At 59.2% G+C, this 22,974-nt stretch overlaps 2 protein-coding genes across 3 annotated transcripts in view; one reads left to right on the top strand and one right to left on the bottom strand.

Moving 5' to 3' along the window:
• The first annotated feature begins 754 nt into the window (after nt 1–754).
• Nucleotides 755–10,153, top strand: PSMB3 (proteasome 20S subunit beta 3). Its single transcript, XM_002719331.6, has 6 exons — nt 755–799; nt 1,066–1,250; nt 4,830–4,937; nt 8,018–8,195; nt 9,443–9,537; nt 10,037–10,153. The coding sequence occupies exons 1-6, from the start codon at nt 797–799 to the stop codon at nt 10,083–10,085; spliced, it is 618 nt and encodes a 205-aa protein (XP_002719377.1). The 5' UTR covers nt 755–796; the 3' UTR covers nt 10,086–10,153.
• Nucleotides 10,154–11,630: 1,477 nt separating this feature from the next.
• The window catches only part of PIP4K2B (phosphatidylinositol-5-phosphate 4-kinase type 2 beta), a 32,751-nt gene continuing 21,407 nt past the window's right edge, over nt 11,631–22,974 (bottom strand). For both annotated transcript variants that reach the window (XM_008271389.5, XM_070060800.2), the window contains exons 5-10: nt 22,567–22,713; nt 20,933–20,971; nt 20,367–20,480; nt 15,721–15,979; nt 15,368–15,471; nt 11,631–14,993 (exon numbers count right to left, since the gene is read on the bottom strand). In XM_008271389.5, coding sequence (XP_008269611.3) covers nt 14,913–14,993; nt 15,368–15,471; nt 15,721–15,979; nt 20,367–20,480; nt 20,933–20,971; nt 22,567–22,713 — 744 coding nt within the window. In that variant the 3' untranslated portion in view covers nt 11,631–14,912. The remainder of the gene's footprint in view (nt 14,994–15,367; nt 15,472–15,720; nt 15,980–20,366; nt 20,481–20,932; nt 20,972–22,566; nt 22,714–22,974) is intronic.

Below are 22,974 nucleotides of genomic sequence, written 5' to 3'. Positions count from 1 at the left end.
CAAGTCAATGGGAGCGAGCCTGGGCCGGCGCGCGAGCCGCGACCTCCGTCCCCGAGCAGGGCCGTGGGTCGGCGCGGAGGGCGCCTTTCTCGGGCTGGCTTTGCCGAGGGTCGGCGCCGGCTGTCCTCCGGTCCTAATTTATATTTTAGAGTGACCCGGGACTTGGGGACACACGAAATGGACCTGCAGGGGGCCCCGAAAAACGCAACAATTTCCGGCCGCCGAAGTCCCCCTTTGCACCTGGACCCCCACAGCCGCAGAGACGCCCTCCGCCCCTCCCCACCGTTCATGTGCCCCTCCGTGGGCTCCCCGCGCGAGTGTCGATCGGGGACTTTTGTGGGCCAACAGATACCCAGTGCCCGGTATGCGGTAGATGTACGGGTTTAGAGGGACAACTCGTCCAGCACCCTGAACGTCGCCACGGGGGCCCTCCGGCTGGGCCTGCAGCCCCTCGAACCCAGCTCCTCCACCAGCCCACGTGCACGCGGGTCCGGCCCCTAGACCCGGCGGCCGGGAGTCGGAGTCCGCCGAGATCCCGACATGCACGGCGACGCAGGGCTCTTCCGCACTCACGGTGACTTTTCACTTTCCGTTTTCCCCGCCTCCGTCTTGGGTTCTCAACCAATCGGTTCTGTCTTGGTGACCGACAGGCAAGTACAGCCAGTAGAAATTCGAAATGGCCAGGAAGCGTGGGCCCATCAGCCAATGGGGGGAAAGCTTCGATTCTAGTGCCGAAGGCCGGACCGGGTTTACTGGAATTGGCGGCGGCGACCGTGGGTCCTAGCACACCGCAATCATGGTGAGATGGGGACCCCGGAGAAGGGCGCGGGGTACTGATTGAGAAGCGTGCAGAGCTGAGGGGAGGGTTGAGGGCGGAGATGGAAGGAAGCGGCTTCAGTTTGAACGGGAGCGGGCGGCTGAGGGGGCCCAAGGAGCGAGTGCGGCCCCTCGCTGCCACAGGGCTGGACGCGGAGGAGGAGGGCGGGCGCCTCGGGATCCGGGGCTGGGCTGCGGGCTGTGGCCGCGTTGAACCCCCCGTTCACCCCTCCGTTTTGTCTGTCACAGTCTATTATGTCCTATAACGGAGGGGCCGTCATGGCCATGAAGGGGAAGAATTGTGTGGCCATCGCTGCCGACAGGCGCTTCGGGATCCAGGCCCAGATGGTGACCACGGACTTCCAGAAGATCTTCCCCATGGGTGACAGGCTGTACATCGGCCTGGCCGGGCTCGCCACCGACGTCCAGACGGTGTAAGTGTCGGGGGTCCCCGCGCACGCCCAGGCCACTCCTCGGACCCCTCCCACTGGACACCTCCAGGGAGGCCCGGCCTTTGCCAGGCGCTGTAGCCATACGGAGCTGTTTGGTAGCCAGTTATTGCCAGCATTTACTCTGGGAGGGGCTCTGTGGGTCCTCAGCTCCGTGTTGCTGTCCCGTTTTGCAGATGAGGAAACTGAGGTCTTGCCAAGACCAAAGTCTGTGTTCAGTCCCCCAGATAGCGTCAGATCTACTTGGTAGACAAGGCAGGCACCCGGAGAGGTTACGACCCCGGGTGAATTTGATGTGGAAACTGCCAAGTGAGTTAGGCAGCTGCCAGTGGGTTTAGGGTTGGAGAGAAGGGGGAGTGTGAGAAGTGAGACAGGTGCTGTTCTGATGGTGCTTGTGTGCAGACTACGCTGCTAATGGCCGGGAAGGGACTTGTGGGAGTTGTCGCTGTGTTGGTGGCGACCTACACTTCCCTGTTATGGACCCAGAGTCTTTTTTTAAGACGTCTGTTTCCTCGTCTCTGAAATTCATTTTACCTGCACTTACAAGGACCATGTCTCTTTCTCTCGTTTTTTAAATTTAATTAAACAATTGTATTTGGAAGAGAGATCTTCCATCTGCTGTTCACACCCCAGATGCTTGCAACACCTGGGTCTAGGCCTGGGCCAGGCTGAAGCCAGGAGCCCCAAGTTCTATCCAGTCTCCCACGTGGGTGGCAGGGATCTAAGTGCCTGAGCCCTTTTGATGCCTTCCAGGGTACGCATTAGCAGGAAGCTGGAATTGGAAGCAGAGCCAGGATTTGAACCCAGGCACTTCCGTGAAGACTGTGAGCATCAGGGCCAGTGCCATGGCGGAGCCGGCGTCCCATGGGGGTGCCAGGTTCGAGTCCGGCTGCTCCACTTCCAATCCAGCTCTCCACTAATGAGCCTGGGAAAGCAGCAGAAGATGGTCCAAGTGCTTGGGGCCCTGCCACCCATGTGGGAGACCCAGAGGAAGCCACCGGCTTCTGCCTGGCTCAGAGCAGTCATTGCAGCCCTCTGAGGGCTGGCCAACAGATGGAAGCGTGCTCTGTCTATGTCTCTCCCTCTTTTCCTCCCTCTCTCTATCTCCCTCTCTCTCTGTAATGACTTTTGGATAGACAGATAAATCTTTAAAAAAAAAAAAAAAAAGGATTAGGCCGGCGCCACGGCTCACTAGGCTAATCCTCCGCCTAGCGGCGCCGGCACACCGGGTTCTAGTCCCGGTTGGGGCGCCGGATTCTGTCCCGGTTGCCCCTCTTCCAGGCCAGCTCTCCGCTGTGGCCAGGGAGTGCAGTGGAGGATGGCCCAGGTGCTTGGGCCCTGCACCCCATGGGAGACCAGGAAAAGCACCTGGCTCCTGGCTCCTGTCATCGGATCAGCGCGGTGCGCCGGCCGCAGCGCGGCGGCCATTGGAGGGTGAACCAACGGCAAAGGAAGACCTTTCTCTCTGTCTCTCTCACTGTCCACTCTGCCTGTCAAAAAAAAAAAAAAAAAAAAAAGATTCAAGCATCCCACTGCCTCAGGACCACCATCAGCCCTTGATGTCCACAGTTCCCCACCTGCGAAGCCAACCAATTGAAGATCGAAAAAACTTTTTTTTTAAATAAAGATTTATTTATTTGAAAGGCAGAGGCTTAACCTGCTGCGCCACAGCGCCAGTCCCAAAAATGCTGTTTTTGTATTGAACATGCACGGATCAGTTTTCCACGCTGTTGCCTAAGCAGTGCGGTGGAGCCGCTGTGTGCGGCGTGTCTGCCTTGTGTGCGGCGTGTCTGCTGCTGTGTGCGGCGTGTCTGCCGTGTGTTCAGTGTCTTTGGTCAGCACGAGGTGGGCTCGCGGGCGTGGGAAGCCGGCCTGGTTCTGTGCGGATCCACCGTCCTGGACCCCGGACTTGCACGGGCACAGGTTTTGGCGCCCGCCAGGATCCTGGAACCGATCTGCCATCGATAGCAGGGGCACTTGTGTAGCATCTAGACCAGGGCCTGGTGCAGAGCCGCCCCGACCCCCGCAGGGTCAACCCCTGCTTCGAGCTGTCTGCTGCAGTGCGGGAGTCAAGAGGATAACGTGGGCGGGAAGAGCATGCTTTGGTTTGGGCACCGATCTTGAGGCGGTGAGCAGGCCAAACGAACGTCTTGGAAGGAGAACCGGAGAGCATCGCTGATGTGTTCAGTGTGCAGGGGCAGACTCTGCAGAGACAGAGCAGCTACAGGTGGAGAGCTGGACCGTATGTTTAGCCATGGGGAGACCAGAAGGCAGAGGGGGAAAGAACTGGGGAGAGATTTCTTTTAGATTGATTTGCTGATTGATTTAAAAGCCAGAGCAGGGGCTGGTACTGTGGCGTGGTGGGCCAAGCCTCCACCTGCAGCACCAGTGTTCCCATATGTGGACACCGGTTCCTGTCCTGGCTGCTCCTCTTCCAATCCTGCTCTGCTAATGCACCTGGGAAAGCAGCGGAAGATGCCTGAGTGCTTGGGCCCCTGCACCCACTTGGGAGACCTGGAACAGACTCCTGGCTTCAGATCGGCCCAGCTCCTGGCTGTGCGGCCATTTGGGGAGTGACCCAGCGGATGGAAGATCTCCCCCTCTGTCTTCCCCACTCTCTGTAACTCTACCTCTCAAATAAATTCTTAAAAAAAGGGAGAGACAGAGACCATCTGCTGGTTTACTCCCAAATGGCTGCAACAGCCAGGGCTGGGCCAGGCCAAAGCCAGGAGCCAGGAGCTTCCTCTGGGTTTCCAGCATGGGTGGCAGGGGGACATTTGAGGACACTTGGGCTGTCATCTGCTGTCTTCCTAGGAGCTTTAGCCAGAAGCTGGATTGGAAGCAGACCAGCCAGGACTCCAACCCAGTGCTCCAGTGTGTCATGCTGGCTCTGGGAGTGGCCACTTAACCCGCTGTGTCGCAGCACTGGCCCCTGGAGATTTCAAGGTTATATGTCACAGGTGGCAGGTGCTGCCAGAACTGGTGGCCTGAGGAGCAGCAGGTTCTGGGCTTAGCATCTCTTAAAAGGCGGAGACTGGTTCATGAATGTGGGAGGAAACTTGTCAGAAACGGTTCTCGCTCGTTCCCGGGAGGCCCCGAAGCCACAAGGATCCAGCCCACCCTCCCTCCTGTCCTGGTGGAGCTGGAGAATAACAGCTTCCGGTTCCGGGCAGCAGAGTGGGGCAGGGTGGGGGGACTCCCGCCCGCAGTCCCCGCCCATCTCTTCACACTGGGTCCCATTCTTTAGGGGTCCTCTGGCTGCTTCCCCAGGGGTAGTGACTGCTCATTTCACCAGGCCTCAGTTCCTCACCTGTGAAATGACGCCAATGCTGTCTCAGGCCCGTTGTGCCGCCGCGCACTGCTTTACGTCCAGCAGGTATGGCCTCGGTCACTGTGCGGGCCCAGCCTGGGGCCAAGGCCCCGGTCCCGGGACAGGTGCGGCCTTTCCTCTCCAGCACCTGCCAGGCTGTTGGCACGGGGGCGTGAGCACCATGACGCTCCACAGAGGGACCACTAGGGGACCTCCCGCAGGGACCCACTCCTCCCTTCTCTCCCCCGCCGCAGTGCGCAGCGCCTCAAGTTCCGGCTGAACCTGTATGAGCTGAAGGAAGGCCGGCAGATCAAGCCTTACACCCTCATGAGCATGGTGGCCAACCTCCTGTATGAGAAACGGTGAGTGCGCGGCCGAGGCCTTGGCCGACTCGGGCACCTCTGGGCAGCAGCGGCCACGTAGGGTGGTGGTGCCGACCACAGGACGGTGTCCTTAGGTTGTGGTCTGTCCGCCCTGGGCCTCCCTGGAAAGCAGTAAGAAAGGAAAGACCAGCGCCGGTGTCGTTGTGCTGGGTTAAGCTGCTGCTTGTGACTCCCACAGCACAGTTCCGGTGCTGGCTGCTCCCCTTCCAATCTCCCGCTAACGCGCCTGGGAGAGCAGCAAAAGATGGTCCAAGTGCTTGGGCCCTTGCACCCACATGGGAGACCTGGATGAAGCTCCTGGCTCCTGGCTTCAACCTCGTCCAGCCCTGGTTTTTGGAACTATTTGTGGGAGTGAACCAAGAGATACAAGACCTCTCTCTCTCTTCCATTCTCTTCATCTTTCATGTAAGTGAGTAAACAAATCTTTAAAGGAAGGATTGACTTCAGAAGGGCAAAGGATGCAAGGAGATCTTCCTTCCGTGGTTCGCTCCCCAGATGTCTGCAACAGCCCAGGCCGGGCCAGGCTGAAGCCAAGGGCCTGGAACTCCACTTGGGTCTGCCGTGTGGGCAGCAGGGGCCCCAGTTCTTGGGCCATCACCTGCTGCATCTCAGGTGCATTGGAAGCAGAGATGCCAATATGGGATGCCAGCATCACAGGTGGCAGCTTAACCTGCTGTCCGCAACGCGAGATGTTTTTTCAAAGGTTTTGTTTTATTTGAAAGGCAGAGTGACAGAGAGAGGGAGACACAGAGAGATCTTCCATCCACTGGTTTGTTCCCCAAATGGCTGCAACAGCTATGGCTAGGCTGGCTGCCAGGAGCCTGGAGCTCCATCTGGGTCTCCCACCTGGGTGCAGGGGCCCAAGCACTCGGGCCACCTTCTGCTGCTTCCCCAGGCACATCAGCGGGGATCTGGACCGAAAGCAGAGCAGCCAGGACTTGAACCATCTGATAGGATCTGATAGGAGATGCTGGCGTTGCATGAAGTGGCTTAACCAGCTGTGCCATGACACTGGCCACAGCAAAAGATTTTTTTAAACTAATTTGTATGGAAGACAAATAATCTTATAAAGTTGTAAAACGTAACTCACATTTAGGTTTATACTTAATGGCTTATGCTTATTGAAAGGAATAAAAATATTTTGAGGCCAACCTGGGAAATTCTGGATTTTTTTTTTTCTTTTTTAAAAAAGCTTTATTTGAAAGGCAGATAAACAGAAAGCTGCATCAGCTGGGTCAGTCCCCAGATGCTCCTGGCTGGAGCAGGAGCCTGGGACTCCATCCAGGTCTCCCGTGTGGCGTCGGGCACACAAAGCACTCGGGCCATCACCCGCTGCCTCCCGGCAGGTGCGTTAGTCAGGGAGCTGGGGCCCAGGCCCTCCTCTGTGGGCTGGCAGCGTCCCCAGGGGCATCTTAACCAGCGCACCAAAGGCCTGCCCCCACGTGTTGGCTCCTTAGTTGCTGTGGTCTCAGGCTCTCTCTGAGCCCGATGGAAATCATTGATTTTCCAGCGTGGAAGACTGAGGTAGTCATTGGCAAATCTGAGCGATCTGCAAACCCCTTTTATAGGAAAAAACTTCTCTCCTGGACCCCAGAGAGACCATCCAGGCACCCCTGTTCGTGAAACTCTGTGGGAGTGATGGTAGAAATTGTTATCCAGACAAAACATCTTACCCTCAATCTCTTTTTCCACCTTAAAAATATTATTTAGGAGCTGGCATTGTACACAGAAGGTTAAGCCGCCTGCAACTCTAGCATCCTGTATCGAGTGCCAGTTCAAGTCCTGGCGACTTCTCTTCCAATCCAGCTCCCTGCTGATGTGCCTGGGAGGCAGGGGATGATGGTCCCGGTACTTGGGTCCCTACCACCCATGTGGGAGACCCGGATGAAGTTCCCAGCTCCTGGTTCAGCCTGGGACAGTCCTGCTTATTGCAGCTATTTGGAGAGTGAACCAAGGGGTGGAAGAGCTCTCTGCCTCTCCTCTCTGTTGCTATGCCTTTCAAATTAATAAATAATAAATAAATCTTTTAGAAAGCTTTTATTTAATAAATATAAATTTTATAGGTACAGCTTTTGGATTATGGATATAATTACATCTTTAGGCCGGCGCCGCGGCTCAATAGGCTAATCCTCCACCTTCGGCGCCGGCACACCGGGTTCTAGTCCCGGTCGGGGCGCTGGATTCTGTCCCGGTTGCCCCTCTTCCAGGACAGCTCTCTGCTGTGGCCAGGGAGTGCAGTGGAGGATGGCCCAAGTGCTTGGGCCCTGCACCCCATGGGAGACCAGGAGAAGTACCAAGCTCCTGCAATCGGATCAGCGCGGTGCACCGGCCACAGCGCGCCGGCCGCGGCGGCCATTGGAGGGTGAACCAACAGCAAAGGAAGACCTTTCTCTCTCTCTCTCTCTCTCTCTCTCTGACTGTCCACTCTGCCTGTCAAAAAATAAATAAAATAATAATAATAATAATAATAATAATAAAAAAGACAAAGTTAGAGACAGAGACAGAGGTCTTCCATCTGCTGGTTCACTCCCCATATGGCCATGGCCGGAGCTGAGCTGATCTGAAGCCAGGGGCTAGGAGCTTCTTCCAGGTCTCCCACGTGGGTACAGGGGCCCAAGCACTTGGGCCATCTTCCACTGCTTTCCCAGGCCACAGCAGAGCTGGATCGGAAGAGGAGCAGCTGGGACCAGAACCAGCGCCCACCTGGGATGCGGGCGCTTCAGGCCAGGGCTTTAACCTGCTGCGCCACAGCGCTGGCTCCAACACTGGCCCCCTTAAATGAATGGGGAATGGAGTGGTGTAGGATTTCAGGTTAGGACAGAGAAGATCGGAAGAAAGCAGAATTCCCAAAGCCAGGAGCAGGAGAGGCGTCAGGAACGGGCAGCATGGGAAGCTGAGCGGCAGAGGAAAGGGGGCGCCTCAGGCTTTGAGCGTGGCCAGGGCCCGGGGGCGGGGGTGTGTGTGCAGAGACAGCTGGCCCTGGGAAAGGCTCCCCCTCCCTTCCAGTCCCAAAGGGCCTGCTGTGAGTTCCGGTTTCTCTCTCGGATCCCGCTGCATAGGTTTGGCCCCTACTACACGGAGCCGGTCATTGCCGGCTTGGACCCGAAGACCTATAAGCCCTTCATCTGCTCTCTGGACCTCATCGGCTGCCCCATGGTGACCGATGACTTTGTAGTCAGCGGCACCTGCGCAGAACAGATGTACGGGATGTGCGAGTCCCTCTGGGAGCCCAACATGGTGAGTCGGTGGCCTGGAGGGGGCTGGCCCACCTGGGCCCAGGACAAGGCTTGTTCCTCTGGGAGGTGCTGGGGAGAAGGGCACAGGGAGGAGGGCGCCTTGGGAGGACGTCCAGGGCTCCTGCTGCGGGAGTTGGTCGCCTCCAGGGGGCAGCCTTGCTGTTAGGAGACTCCAGCCATGGTTGCTACAACGCCCCCTGGTCCCTTAGGTTAGGTCTGCAAGGCTCTGCTGTCACTGTTCACAGGCCAGGCATGTCCAAGGTGGGGTTAGGTGCAGCTCCGCAGAGTGGGCTTTGAGCCAGGTTGTCTGGATTGGAAGCCCAGATCCAGCCCCCATTTAGTTACTCTTCTGAGCTAAGTTGTTGACCTCTGTGCCTCTGTCGCCTGCCCTGTAAAATGGGAACAATAATAGAAGCTACCTTAGAGGGGGCCTTGAGCTGCACCCGTGAGTTCTGTTATCTGCACTGATGCTGGCTCTAGGAAGCCGGACGGTTGTGTCATCAGGGCTCACTGCCGTCTGCCGAAGCTCTGGGAGCAGGAGGGAAAAGAAGGCCTGGAGGCAGCAGGAAGGGCCTGGAGAGCTGGGCGTGGCAGGGTGTGGGGATGAGGGAGGTGGAGGGTGGGGTCCATTCCCAAGGGCCTTGAACACCGTGCCAAGCGGGGTAAACTCTTCCCTTCACTGCAAGAAACATGAGCAGTGCAAGGCCTGCAGGTGGCCGCGAGGTGCTGAGGTCCTGACCCAAGAGAGAAGCGGTGGGGCCGTGGGAAGGCAGCCAGAGTCCAGAGGACGAGAAATGAGGCGGCCGCAGCTACTGAGGACAGCTGAGCCGCCTGGCAGGGCGACCGCAGCTGAGGGTGGGGCAAGGAACAGGCTCGGGGGCCGTGGGCTCGTGCCGGGACGAGCGAGTATTGGGAGACCTGTGGGACATCAGGAGGAGGCACCAGGCAGCTGAGCGGCACCGAGAGGAGGAGAAGGGCGTCGCTCCTGTCCCATCCCTGTTACAGAAGTGTGGGGAGGCGGGGAAGGTGGGGAGGGTGGGGTGGGTGCACCCTCCCCGCAGGCCCCCTGGCGGCTGATGGAGGGCATTCAGGCTGCAAGTCCCTGTCGCTTTGCTTTACGTAGCCCAGGGCTTCCCGCATCGGGGAGGCACAAGGCAGGGGCCAGAGCCTCACAGCAAAGAAGGGGGAGGAGCTCGAGCGAGCTAGGGCCGAGGCCGTGGGTTTGACAGGGCTGTGCTCTGCGGGCAGGACCCGGAACACCTGTTTGAAACCATCTCCCAAGCCATGCTGAACGCAGTGGACCGGGACGCGGTGTCAGGCATGGGAGTCATCGTCCACATCATGTGAGTACGGGCGCCAGGGCGGCCTCTCCCCTCCGCCACAGCACCCCAGCTTCCCTGAGCAGGGCCACGGGGCCCCGAGCCTGCCCCTGCCCTCCCCGGTGTCTCTGCAGGTGGCCTGCCTGCCATTCCATGTGCTCCCCAGACTGGATCCCAGCACTGGGCAGCCAGATGGGCTCAGGGACCATTTTCCCCGCCCCCAGCCAGCTCCCTAAATGCCATCCCTCTGTCCCCTTACTCGTGGGGGCTGTCACCAGGCACCTGGTTGGAGGGAGTGGAGAGCCCTGGAGCCTGGGCTTCCTCCCCCACTTCTCCTGTGTCCCTGGGGTGGAACACACCACACCCCCTCACGCCTCGGTCACCTGCCGTGAGGCCCGGAGCTCCCCGGGCTGGCCCTGTGCTGTGCCCGGGCCTCGGCGTTCCCCTTGCTTAGTGTGACAGCCGGAGGCCCGAGGCGCGGCCCAGCCTGGTTGTACGCGTTGTCTCCTGATTTCTTCTGCAGCGAGAAGGACAAAATCACCACACGGACACTGAAGGCCCGGATGGACTAACCTGTTCCCAGCGTCACTTTGTTTGCCTTTTCTTTTTGTTTTTATAAAATAAAGCAGCCCGTCTTTCACTCCTGCTTCCTGGCCTTTGATGTGCTCACCCAGCGCCCTCTGCAGCCACTCCGGGGGGGCGTGTCCTCGCGCCTCACACTCTGCTGCCAGGGGACAGCGAGCCAGGCAGTCCCCAGGACTCAGGCCAACTGGGGTCGTCCCTGTATGGGATGAAGGGCAGTGCAGTGACTTGTCCAAGGCCACTTTGGTGAAGCGGGAAAGCAGGAGGCAAACCCAGGTGCCCCATGGTCCCAGAGCTTGGAGCCCGAAACCCCGACACCTGGTCTCAGAGCTTCGGGTAGACGCTGGGTGGCACGCAGGAGCCTCTCGAGCCCGCCCCGAGACTCGGATTGAACTGACCTTTGCTGGAACACCTGGGCAACCATCTTGACGTTCCCCTGGCGCCTCCAGCTTGCAGCTTGCCGGGGAGCCACTGCAGACCCCCCCGCTGGGCTTGTCTGAGCCAGGAGAGCTGGGGTGGGCCTGGGAATTCACCTTCCTCTTTGCCAGGTGCTGCCGACCACTGCCAGTCAGGCCTGCACTTTGAGAGCAGAGATGCCCAGAGGTGACGTGTGCACATAGGAGTCACATAGGTATGGGCCCGGCTGGCGTCTTCCTCCACAGCTGAAGAAAGGGTGGGCAGATGTCCATCCCCCCATTTTCTTGGCAAATGACAGCTAACAGCAGTTGGGCCCAGGGCTGTGATTGATTTATTTGAAAGCCAGAGTAGGGAGAGACAGATCTTCCATCCACTGGTTCACTCCCCAAATGCCCACAACAGCCATGGCTAGGCCAGGCCAAAGCCAGGAGTTTCATCCAGGTTTCCCACGGGGGTACAGGGGCTCAAAGACTTGGGTCATCCTCCACTGCTTTCCCAGGTGCATTAGCAGAGAGCTGGACCGGAAGTGGAGCAGCCAGGACACGAACCAGCACCCATATGGGATGCCAGTGTCACAAGCGGTGGCTTTACCTGCTGCAGCACAGCGCTGGCCCCTGGGCTGTGATCTTAACCACTGCTAACTGCATTAAAGATGGGGTTACTGGCCGGTGCCACGGCTCACTAGGCTAATCCTCCACCTGCGGCGCAGGTACCCCGGGTTCTAGTCCTGGTTGGGGCACCGGATTTTGTCCCGGTTGCTCCTCTTCCAGGCCAGCTCTCTGCTGTGGCCCAGGAAGGCAGTGGAGGATGGCCCAAGTGCTTGGGCCCTGCACCTGCATCGGAGACCAGGAGGAAGCCCCTGGCTCCTGGCTTCGGATCGGCGCAGCACTGGCTGTAGCAGCCATTAGGGGAGTGAACCAATGGAAGGAAGACCTTTCTCTCTCTCTAACTCTGCCTATCAAAAAAAAAAAAAAAAAATGGGGTTACTGACAGCCTGTTTTCTCCAAATGCACACTGTACATGGATTAGCCCAAATCTCCTTTAAAACTGGAACCAAAACCTTTCCATTCTGAAAGCAAAAAACCCACCACTCATTTCCAAAGGACACAGGCGAGGTGTACACAAAGCCGTTTCCGTTTTATTTTTCCTCGGGTTGGAGATTTCATCTTCACATGCATGCATTTGGAAACTGTAACAAGAGTCTCGAACTGTTTAGCGCAGACGTTAGACAAGCACAGGGGGTCGAAAATTCCTATTTAAAAAATGGAAATTGCCGTGGGGAATGGAGAAGTCGCACGCGTGGTGGGGCTGTGGCTGCTCCTGCTCCCGTCGCATCTGGTGACTGCAGTGCTGGGTGTGGGCAGGGGGCTCCCAGGCTCCTTCCTGGGTCCTGCAGCATCCGCTCTTCCCCTGGGGGCCAGGCTCTGCCCCCTGCAGGTGGCTGGTAGGTTGGAGGCGGTCATCTGTTTTCCCTTTGAGGATGGCCTCCCCGCATTAGGCCAGGAAGGGGTCCGTTCCTCCCGGCCCCCAGCACCGGCACCGGCACCGACCCGCTCAGATGCTGGAGAGGCTCTCTCCCAAGCTGAACTGGTAACAACAAGTGGCAGGGCGGAAGTCCTGGTCTTCCGTCTACCTCCCTGGGGCGGCCGCCACAGGCCCGAGAGGGGAGTCACGGGACAGGAGTCCAGTCTCACCTGAGCACTCCCAGGAGACCTGTGTGAGGCCTGCAGCGCAGGCCAGAGGAGGAAGTGGAGGAAGAAGAGGCGGAAGAGCTGCCTGTGGTGGGAGCCTGCGCAGTGCCACCGAGCACAGCCCCGGCGACTCGCGACACCTGCCACAGACCTGTAACCCCTGAGCTAGATACGGAGAGATGAGCACTGCTTCCACGCGTGCTCCTGGGACTGCTGGCTCCCCAGCACCCCAGGCCCCCATGCAGGGGGCAGGGAAGGAGCTGGTGCAGGGACCTGGAGACCCGCTGGTTGTCCGACAGGAACAAGGGCCAGAGGCCTTCACCTAGTGGTCTGCTGGCTGGGGACGAGGGAAGTTGCCACTGGATGCTACTCCGGAAGTGGCAGGGCGAGGGGCTGGGAGAAGAACCCTGCTCTTATCCCCACCCATGCCTCACCTGTCACATCCTTGTTAAACCTTTGTTCTTGGGGACCCAAAAAGATTCTGGGATGCCACGAGGCCGCCTAGCTCTTTCACAGGGCCCCGGCGGTGAGGTGGGGGAGCTGCTTCCTGGCACACCTTCTGCCCAGAACGGGGGTGGTGGGAGGACGACAGGGACAGAGCTAGGGGCGGGGACCGGTTCGCTGCCCCTCGCTGGGCCTGCAAGTCTAGTAGAACAGCATCACGTCAGAGGAAGCGGAAGAAAACTTGGACACAGCAAGATAAATAGCTTTTCAACGTGAACGCCAAAGGAATCAGAGGGCCAGACCCAAAGTTTTGAAGATAGCACAGAAAATGACCTTTAAAAAATAAATCTAAAACCCACCAAGCCACAGCTCAAATGTTGCGACCCAATCAACAATACTGTCAGAAAACCAGAAAGAGCACGTGAAACCGAATGCTGCCTCTCAAAATGTAAACAATATACCGAACAATGACGATGACGAACCTCAAGGTCAAAGGGGTGAGACGCCCGCTAGCGTCTGTAGCCACGAAGCTTGTTAACGCTTGGCAGATGTGACGGCGAGGGCCCGCTGCCCGGCGGAGGAGCCGCGGGGATGCCGGGCCTGACCGGGAGCAGATCCACAGTCCCATTCTTGATCACCAGATGGGGGAAAGCTGAGTCTGAACGTTCGTCCCACAGACCCGTCTCCTGGCTCAAGTCGGTTTTCCCCACGAGCCAGGTCCCGAGTTGTCCCACAGGCCACGTGGTGGTCTTGCGGCAGTGGTTTCTGCCTTCCAGAAGGGTCCCCCTGAAGCTGGCAGCCCCAGGAAGTCCAAGCCCAGGAATGCCGTCTCTGCTCTTTCTGGACATAGCTGCTGCGGGCAGGGCTCCCATGTTGCTCCTGCCCCCCAGGCTGAGCTGGGCCAGTGTGGTGGGGGCCACCAGAAACCCACCTATTCCTTCCAAACGTGCCACGAGCCACCTTCACACCTGCAGGGTTATCTACAAGTTTGATCCCATCTCACCCCAAATCCCCAGCGCCTGCTGTGGGGGAGGAGACGCAGGATGCACCCCCAGCCCCCCGCAGCTTCCTCTCCCCACTGCACCACACCGCCGAGGGCAGCGGGATGACACGGCAGTGCAGTCCGGAGCCTGGGTGGCAGGCGCTGAAGGTGGGCGAGCTCCTGCCAGAGGGGTGCAGATCTGCTGCAGTCCGGGGTCAAGGTCACACTCACACAAAAGCTTCCACGGTGGCTCTCCTGGGTCACAGAGACGCAGAAGCCTGGGCGCCACACTCCAAGGCCGAGGGGGCCTCGCTGGCCGTGACTGCAGGACGATGCCCGGCGCCTCCCTGGCGGTCCTGGGGCTCGGGCGGTGTCTGCAGAGCTGCCCCAAGCTCAGCAGAGGTGGCGCCTGGGAGCAGGGGAGGACGCGAGTGGAGGGCACAGAAAGCTCATCTGATACTCATCACTTCCGGGGCCTCCCCCGAGGGTCCTGGTGCATCCCAGGTGCTTTCTGGTTGCTTGGAACCCAGCGGGAGGCAGGCTTGACAGAGAGGAGCCCAAACTCCAGGCGCCAAGGAAGCCCGGGCTCGGGTGACAGCCACGGAGGTCTGGAACCAGCTGTCCTCGAGCCACGGCTGCCCCGACCTTCCCTGCAGGTCTCTGATCCTGATCCGAGAGGCCCGGGGCTCAGCTGCAGTGCTCCTCTGGGAGGACAGGATGAAGGGGGCACTCAACATGTCACTGGGGTCTGAGGCAGAGGAGACGGCGCAGGGCCCTCCAGGCGGCCACCCAGCCCAGAGCCTCCGCAGCAGGTCCCTCCCTCCCGGGGGCCTCTGTGCTGGCTCAGTCCGAGGCCTCTGTAACTGAATCGAACTGGGAGCTGGGGGTGGGGGGGCAGGGTGATGACTTACATCATTATAAATAGCAAACATGGAGCCACGAAATTCTAGAAACAAACCCTCAATAAACCGGGAAGTTTTGTCTCTGGCTCCCAGGTATCTTACAAGGCTACAAGGTACCAAAAAGGAAGCCCCTTTTAGCTCGGGTCAAATGGTGGGGGGCAGGTCGGGAGTAAGCAGAGGGGAAGGTCGCGCCCTGCGAGCAGGTGCACACGCAGCACGTCCCCTCCGCCCCAGCTGGGCTCTCTTGGTGTCACAGGCTGCAGTCTCCTTGGGAAAGGCCTCCCGACCCCCAGCTGTGCTCCCCACCCTCCCACCTAGCCCCGTGCTCCCGCTCCAGCCCCCACATCCGGCTCTCTGGCTCTGGCCGCAGGCAGAAGGTAACTATGTCAGGATGTTGGACATGAACTCGTTGAAGCGTTTGGAGTACTGCTCAGGGTTCACAGTCGAGATCTCAGCCCCCGCCTGTAACACACGACTGGGGTCAGTTCCTTGGCCAGAGGTGAGGATGCCCTGCCAGGGGGAGCCGGACCTCGGTGTGGAGCTGACCCCTCCCCTGCTCCCCCCACCAGGTAGGGCAGCTGAAAGGCGGGGGTGAGGGGACGGGGAGCAGAGGCTTGGCTCCCGGGGAAGTGGGGGGAGCAGCAGCGGCAGCGGTGGGGGTCTCCTGAGCACAGCCCCAGGGGGAAAGGGCCCTGGGGGCCCAGGCAGGCAGTGGCGCAGTGTGGGAGGCAGGAAGGCAGGCAGGAAGAGTGGGGCCTGCGAGCCCCGGGCCCAGGCCAGGGAGGGCCAGTGCAGGCCCCCTGCCCTCAGCTGGCCCCGGGCAAGGGAAGACTCACCCCGTGCTTCACCGTCTTGGCGGCGTGTGCAGCTTTCTTCTTAGCGTCGTACGGCGTGAGGATGTCGATGATGGCCATGAAATAGACCTCCTTCTTGGGGGCACCTGGCGGGAGGGCGCAGTGGCAGGGGGAGGCAGGAAGCAGCTGGCCCCCACCCCCAGCCCTGGGAGAGGCCGCTCAGACCCTCCCCCTTTCCGAGGCTACCCCGTTTTGTCCATCCCCGCACCAGAAGGGACCACACCTGGCAGAGGGGCAGCACCAGGGCCCAAGTTACCGGTGGGGACTCCAGGAAGAGGCTCAGGCCCACACACGGCTGTCCACGCAGCGAGCCGCGCGGGGCAGCTCCTACTCACTTTCATGGCTTTTCATGGCGTACACGTCCACAGAGGGATCGAACTCCCCGGGGCCGAAGAAGCGGGGCGCGCTGAGCAGGTTGCCGGGGCTGTCGGGAGGGGTGCCGTAGGAGCAGAGCAGCGCGCCGCCCACGCCGTCGTTCTCGCACTCCTCGTCCTCCGCGCGCTCCTCCACCTCCATCTCCTCCTGCTCCGCCCGGTCCACGTCATGGATGCCCACCAGCAGGCTGTAGTCCATGATCTTCAGCTGCGCCAGGAACTAGGGCGGGGCACGGACAGGCGGGGAGGCGGCGGTTACGGGGCGGCGGCGCGCCGCACCCCTTGCCACTCGCCTCCCTGATAGGACAGGGCTAAGCCTAGGCGGGCGCCGGGGCTGTGGGGGCCGACGCCAGGGCAGAGGGACCCGCCTGGAACGCTGACCACGGAGGCCTGGCGGAGACGGCGGGATGCGCGCCCCGGGAGACGCAGACCCAGTGTGGCGGCGTCCACTGCACCGCGAGTCTCCAACCAACCACTGAGCCTAAGCTCAAGGCACTGGGCGGCACTCAGGTTTTATTATTGTGATCACTCAACAGATAAAACGAAGAAAACATCAGTGCACTGCGTGAAGTAGGGGCGCAGGGTCGTTCAGCTGTGTGTGTGTGTGTGTGTGTGTGTGTGTGTGTGTGTGTGTAGGTTGCAAAGTGAAACGCTTCTAATTCGAGGTCATGGGCAATGTTCAAGAAACTGCGGGGCGGTGCTGTGGCACAGTGGGTTAACGCCCTGGCCTGCAGTGCTGGCATCCCATTTGGGCTCCTGTGCCCACATGGAAGACCGGGAGGAAGCTCTTGGCTCCTGCCTTCAGATAAGTGCAGCTCCAGCTGTTACGCCATTTGGGGAGTGAACCAGCGGAAGGAAGACCTCTCTCTCTCTCCCTGCCTCCTCTCTCTGTGTTAACTCTGACTTTCAAATAAATAAATAAATCTTAAAAAAAGAAAAAAAGGAAGAAAGAAACTGCAGGGTGGCGCTGTAGCCTAATGAACTTAAGTCTGCCTGCAGAGCCGGCATTCCTTATGGACACCAGCTGGTGTCCCAACTGCTGCACTTCCCATCATGCCCTGGCTGTGGCCCAGGAAAGTAGCAAAAGATAGCCTAAGTCCTTAGGCCCCTGCACCCGCATGGGAGACAGGGAAGAAGCTCCTGGCTCCTCGGTTTGGATCGGCCCAGCTCCACCCGTTGCTACCATCTGGGGAGTGAACCAGTGGATGGAAGACCTCTCTCTCTCTGTCTCTAACTCCGCCTTTCAAATAAATAAAATATAAAAAAAAAAAAAACCTGCAGGGGTGGGCTCTGTCCCACATCCCACGTTGGAGGCCAGCTGAATCCCGGCTTTCCTGCTTCTGATCCAGCTCCACGCTAATGCGCCTGGGAAGGCAGCAGAGGATGGCCCAAGTACTTTGGTCCCTGCCATCTGTGTGGGAGACCTGGATGGAGTTCCTGGCTCCTGACTTTGGCCTGGCCCAGCCCTGACTGTTGAGGCCATTTGGGGAGTAAACCAGTAGATGAAAGATCTCTGTCTCTTTCAAATAAATAAATAAATCTCAGAGAAAAAGAATTTCTCCCTCAGGTTCTGAGGAGCACCCCTATGAAGGGCGGCCAGGGCCAGCCAACATCCTCGCCCTGTCCCTGAGGGCCAAAAGCGGTCACGTGGAGTGGGGCGAGAACGTGGCAGCCCACGCCTGCACCCTGGGATGCCCTTGGAACGCCTCACCGAGTGCTGTGCCCGGGACAGTCACCAGGTCTCCTCGCCTGGGCTTTCACGACGTGGAGAAGAGCTAGGGTATGAAACAACCCAGGACGGACGGCAGTGGCGGGCTGGCATTCCAGCGTACCTAACGGTGAAGCCGGCCTCCAGCGCCCTCAGCCACATCCAGGCAGACCTGAGCCCGCAGCACCGGGCAGAAGTCCTCCTCCCTCCAGTGAGGAAGAGGACGCTTCCACTTGCCGGCTGGCCGGACCGATGGATGGACAGATGCTGGGCACCGGGCCCCAGCTGGCCAGCAGCAGATCTTGTCATCCCCACAATCCCCCGAGCCAATTCCTCATCCTCTCTGCAGAGGTTTCTAATACACCTGCTGGTTCCGTTTCTCAGGGGAACCCTGCCAGCCACACCCAGTGTCTACTGCCAGATCAATGCGAAACACACAGAGTATTATTCAGCCTTAAGAAGGGGAACGAGGGGCCAGCTCTGTGGTGTAGCAGGTAAAGCCACTGCCTTCAGTGCCGGCATCCCATATGGGCACTGGTTCAAGACCCGGCTGCTCCACTTCCAGTCCAGCTCTCTGCTATGGCCTGGGAAAGCAGTGGAGGATGGCCCAAGTGCTTGGGCCCCTGTAGCCATGTGGGAGACTTGGTAGAGGCTCCTGGCTCCTGATTGGCACAGCTCCAGCCATTGCAGCCAATTGGGGAGTGAACCAGCGGATGGAAGATCTCTCTCGCTCTGCCTCTCCTTCCTTCTCTGTGTAACTCTGACATAGGCCACAGCTTGAATGAACTCCGGGGACGCCATGCTAAGTGAAATAAGGCCGTGGTCACAAGTCATCCACCACATGGATCACTCACCTGAGGCTCCCGGGGAAGTTAATTTCAGAGACAGAAAGTAGAATGATGGGGTCAGGGGCTCAGGGAGGGAGAAGCTGAGCTGGTGGTTTAATGGATACAAAATTTCAGAAAAAGTTTCTGAAAAAGCTCAGAGACGGTGACCACGGCTGCTCAACAGTATGAATGTGCTTGGGCTGGCGCTGTGGTGCAGTGGTGCAGCGGGTTAAGCCGCTGCCCAAAACGCCAGCATCCCCTGTGGGCGCTGGTTCAGGTCCTGGCTGTTCCATTTCCAATCCAGCTCCCTGCTGATGCACCCAATGGGAAAGCAGTGCAAGATGGCCCAGGGGCTCGCAGCCCTGCCACCTGGCTCCTGACTTCAGGCCGTTTGGGCCATTTGGGAGTGAACCGGCAGATGGGAGGGATCTCTCTCTCCTCTCCTTTTTTCTTTCAAAAACAAAAACAAAAAAAAAAAAAACAAAAACAAAACACACTGTATTTAATGCCCTTGAATTGTAACCATTTAAAAATGGTTACAGGAGACTGGCACAGCAGCTCACTAGGCTAATCCCGCCTGTGGTGCCAGCACCCCAGGTTCTAGTCCCGGTCAGGGAGCAAGATTCTGTCCTGGTTGCTCCTCTTCCAGTCCAGCTCTCTGCTGTGGCCCGGGAAGGCAGTGGAGGATGGCCCAAGTGCTTGGGCCCTGCACCCCATGGGAGACCAGGAGAAGCACCTGGCTCCTGGCTTCGGATCAGCACAGTGCACCAGCCGTAGCAGTCATTTTGGGGGTGAACCAATGGAAAAGGAAGACCTTTCTCTCTGTCTCTCTCACTGTCTAACTCTGCCTGTCCAAAGAAAAAAGGTTACAGGGGACAACACTGTGGCGCAGCAGGTAAAGCCAACACTTATAACGCCAGCAGCATCCCATGTGGGTCCTGGTTTGAGTCCCAGCTGCTCCATTTCCAATCCAGCTCTCTGCTAATGTGCCTGGGAAGGCAGTGGAGGACCGTCCAAGTCCTTGGGCCCCTTTACCCCCGTGGGAGACTCAGATGAAGCTCCTAGCTCCCGGCTTTGGCCTGGCCCAGCCCTGGCTGCTACACCAATTTGGGGAGTAAAGCAGTGGATGTAAGAATTCTCCAGGGGCCAGCACTGTGGCATAGCGGGTAAAGTGGCCGCCTGCAATGCCGGCATCCCATATGGGCACTGGCTCGAGTCCCGGCTGCTCCACTTCTAGTCCAGCTCTCTGCTATGGCCTGGGAAAGCAGTGGAGGATGGCCCAAGTGCTTGGGCCCCCGCACCCACTTGGGAGACCTGGAAGAAGCTCCTGCCTCCAGGCTTCAGATCAGCACAGCTCCGGCCGTTGCGGCCATCTGGGAAGTGAACCAGCGGATGGAAGACCTCTGTCTCTCTCTGCCTCTGTAACTCTGCCTTTTAAATAAGTAAATAAATCCTTAAAAAAAGGCTTCTCTCTCTGTTTCTCCCTGTCTTTCTGTACTTTCAAATACATAAAAATAAATCTTTAAAAAGAAAGGTTACGATGATAAATATTGTTATGCAGTATACATTTTAACAAAAATTTTTAAAATAGTCATTTTTAAAGTTTGTAGAGTTTGGTTTTAATGAGCAGACAGACTCCCAGTTCATTAAAGAATAGGGCCCGGGGCGGGGCGGCCGGGACGGCACAGTGGCCGCTTGGTGGCCGTGCTTCCGAGGCGCCCCGGGCAGGCTCTGGGTCCAGGGAGCCTGGGCCACGGAGCCCCCTGGCTGGGGGCCTCAGCAGCTGGTTTCCCACCACTCTGAGGAGCGGAGAGATGGCCCTGCCACTCCAGGACCAGCTCTGGAGAGGAAGTGTGAGTGTGCCGACCTGGATCCTGGACGAGTCGGGAGGAAGCACTGTGACCCGAATCAGAGGCCCGGGGCACCAGCAGTGACCCCAAAGCACCAGTCCCGTGCCCTGGCTGAGGTGCTCGCTGGAGGCGCCGCTCGCCCGCCACCCTCGCTCGCTCTGCACTCCCGGGGGCAGCGGGTTCCGCTTCCCCTAGGGTTAGAGCCCTGCACCAGGGGAGTACCTCCACGTCCCGCTTCAGCTTCTCCAGGAAGTTCTTCTTGCTCTCCTCCCCCACGTGCAGCTTCTGCCCCTCGTTGAGGAAGTCATTGTCTTTGAACGTGGGCAAGTCCTTGGCCTGGAAGAGCAAACCACGTCAGGCTGGGGGGAAGGGCGTGGACAGCGCCCGGAAAGGGGAAGGTGTATGGCCCACAGGTGCCCGGCCTGGAAGCAAAGGCGTGGGGTGGGCAGGGCGGGCAGATTTGCCGTATGTGTCTGAGAGTGAGGTCTGCCCAAAACGACCCTTCCCTGCTGGGCCTCGGCCACCCTGGACTCGGGCAGCCACGGGCAGCTTCAGACTGGAGTCTGCGATGGAGCCTCTGTCCCTGCAGGGCCCTGAAGCCCCCGGCGAGGGCACGGGCAAAAGGCCCAGGCCGGGAGCAAGTGGGTGCTTGCCACACAGAGCATTTCACGGTGACAGACCACGTCTGGGAGCTGGGTAGGGGGCAGCGGAGGCGGAGGGGCAGGACGGCTGAGGGCAGGTGTTTCTGGCTCCACGCGACCCTCCCACCATGCTCGGCTCCAGTGTACCTTCTCCTTGTCGCTGGCTTCCCTGGCAACGGTGGAACCCTGAAAGAGTAAGGGCCATCAAGAGACATCCAGTCCAGGCGACTCCCAGCAGCGCGCCCCATCTCCTGGGACAGCTCGCGGATGAAATGAAGCTCACGGGAGGCGGCCACTTCTCCTCCCACTGCCCCAGCCCACCTGAGGGCCCTGCCTGCCGCCCACGTGGCAGGGCCCGGTGAACAGGACCACCCTGGAGACTCCGCCCCAGCCCGCAGGGAACTCTCCTTCCAGCAAGGGAGCTGGCACTGAGCGGCGGTGATTCACGCATTGCCGCGGTGCTGAGAGGTGCAAGCAAACAGGACGCTGAGAGCGTGCAGGGGCAGTGGCCGGGGCCGCGGCCCGCTTCCTGGAAGAAGTGGCTGAGCTCAGAAGTGGGAGGACGCGGGCGTGTGGCGAGTGGGTTAACCGTGCGCACGATGCCTGCATGCCGTATGAGCACCAGTGAGAGGCCCGGCTGTTCTGCTTCTGATCCAGCTCCCTGCTAATGTGTCCAGGAAAGCAGCAGAAAATGGCCCAAGTGCTTGGTCCCCTGCCACCCATGTGGGGAGACCTGGATAGAGTTCTGGGCTCCTGGTTTCAGCCTGATGCAGCCCTAGCTCTGTGGCCTTTTGGGGAGTGCATCAGCAGATGGAAGATCTCTTTCTTTCTGTCTTTCCCTCTCTCTGCCACTCTGCGTATCAAATAAATAAAAATAAATATATATATTTTTAAAAAAGTAAGGGGCCAGCGCTGTGGCATAGCAGGTAAAGCCACCGCTTGCAGTGCTGGCATCCCATATGGATGCTGGTTCGAGACCCAGCTGCTCCACTTCCAATCCAGTTCTCTGCTATGGCCTGGGAAAGCAGTAGAAGATGGCCCAAGTTGTTGGGCCCCTGCACCCTTGTGGGAGACCTGGAAGAAGCTCCTGGCTCCTGGCTTTGGATGGGCATAGCTCCGGCCATTGTGGGCAATTGGGGAGTGAAACAATGAATGGAAGACCTCTCTCTCTCTCTCTCTCTCTCTCTCTCTCTCATTGGGGAGTGAAACAATGAATGGAAGACCTCTCTCTCTCTGCTTCTCCTCTCTCTGTGTAACTCTGACTTTCAAATAAATAAAGCTTTAAAAAGAAAAAAGTACAAGTAGGAAGCAGTTAGGTGGGGGAGGAACGGGGGTGTGGAGAAGGCAGGACTGCCAGCAGGGAAGTCCTGGGGGGACGCGCACAGGCCCCACAGGAACGGGAAGGAACCACGCGGCTACAGAAGAGAGGAGCGGACATTGGCGTGAGGTGACCGAAGTCACAAGGCCAGGCTGAAAAACAACGGAGCATCCTGGTTCACAGCCACAGATGTGTCCTTCTCCGTGTCGAGAAATGCACTTGTGCCATCAGTCCGCAGGGGCCTGGACGGGGGCCAGGGCTGCAGAGCACCTGCGGCTGTGCGACTACTGCTCTGCTGGGCTCCAGGGCCTCCTCGCCCCCGCCAGCCAGACCTGCAGAAGCCTTGGCCCGGCGAGAACGTGGCTCTTCGACTCCAGCCGCCTGTCCAGGCCGACCTGGGGCCCCAGCTTTCCCAGCTGAGTGGAAGTGGGGGGTCACAGCCCTCTGAGGCAGAGCGCCTTACCTTGAGGTCATACTTGCGGTGGACAGTGAGCCGGTGGCTGAACACGTTCCTGGTGACGACCATGTAGGTCTCCATGCCATCCACGGTCAGGCGGTACATGCCCAGGAACTGCGGCAGCAGCGTGTTGCCGTGACACTCCACTATGAACTAGAACGGAGAGGAGGGAGGGCGGCAGGGTGGGCGGGGTACTGCCCGGGCGGAGAGGCCCGCTGGCTCCCTGGCATCCCCAGCTCCGGGCTGCTGGTTTCCACGTGGGACCTGTGAAGTGGCGGGCTGGCCTGGCACGCCAGAGCGAGGAGACAGCTGGGGACAGACAGCCCCCCGGGCTCCTGCTCCTGGGACCCCACCTGACCAGAAGAGGACCCCGCTGCAGGACTTGTAGCTCCTCTGCCAGCCAGGGGGGAGAGA

The sequence above is a fragment of the Oryctolagus cuniculus genome, chromosome 17, assembly GCF_051225735.1.
Source record: "Oryctolagus cuniculus isolate XC-2025 breed Fujian yellow rabbit chromosome 17, ASM5122573v1, whole genome shotgun sequence".
NCBI classification, from domain to species: Eukaryota; Metazoa; Chordata; class Mammalia; order Lagomorpha; family Leporidae; genus Oryctolagus; species Oryctolagus cuniculus.
This window is presented reverse-complemented; position numbering and strand designations above follow the sequence as displayed.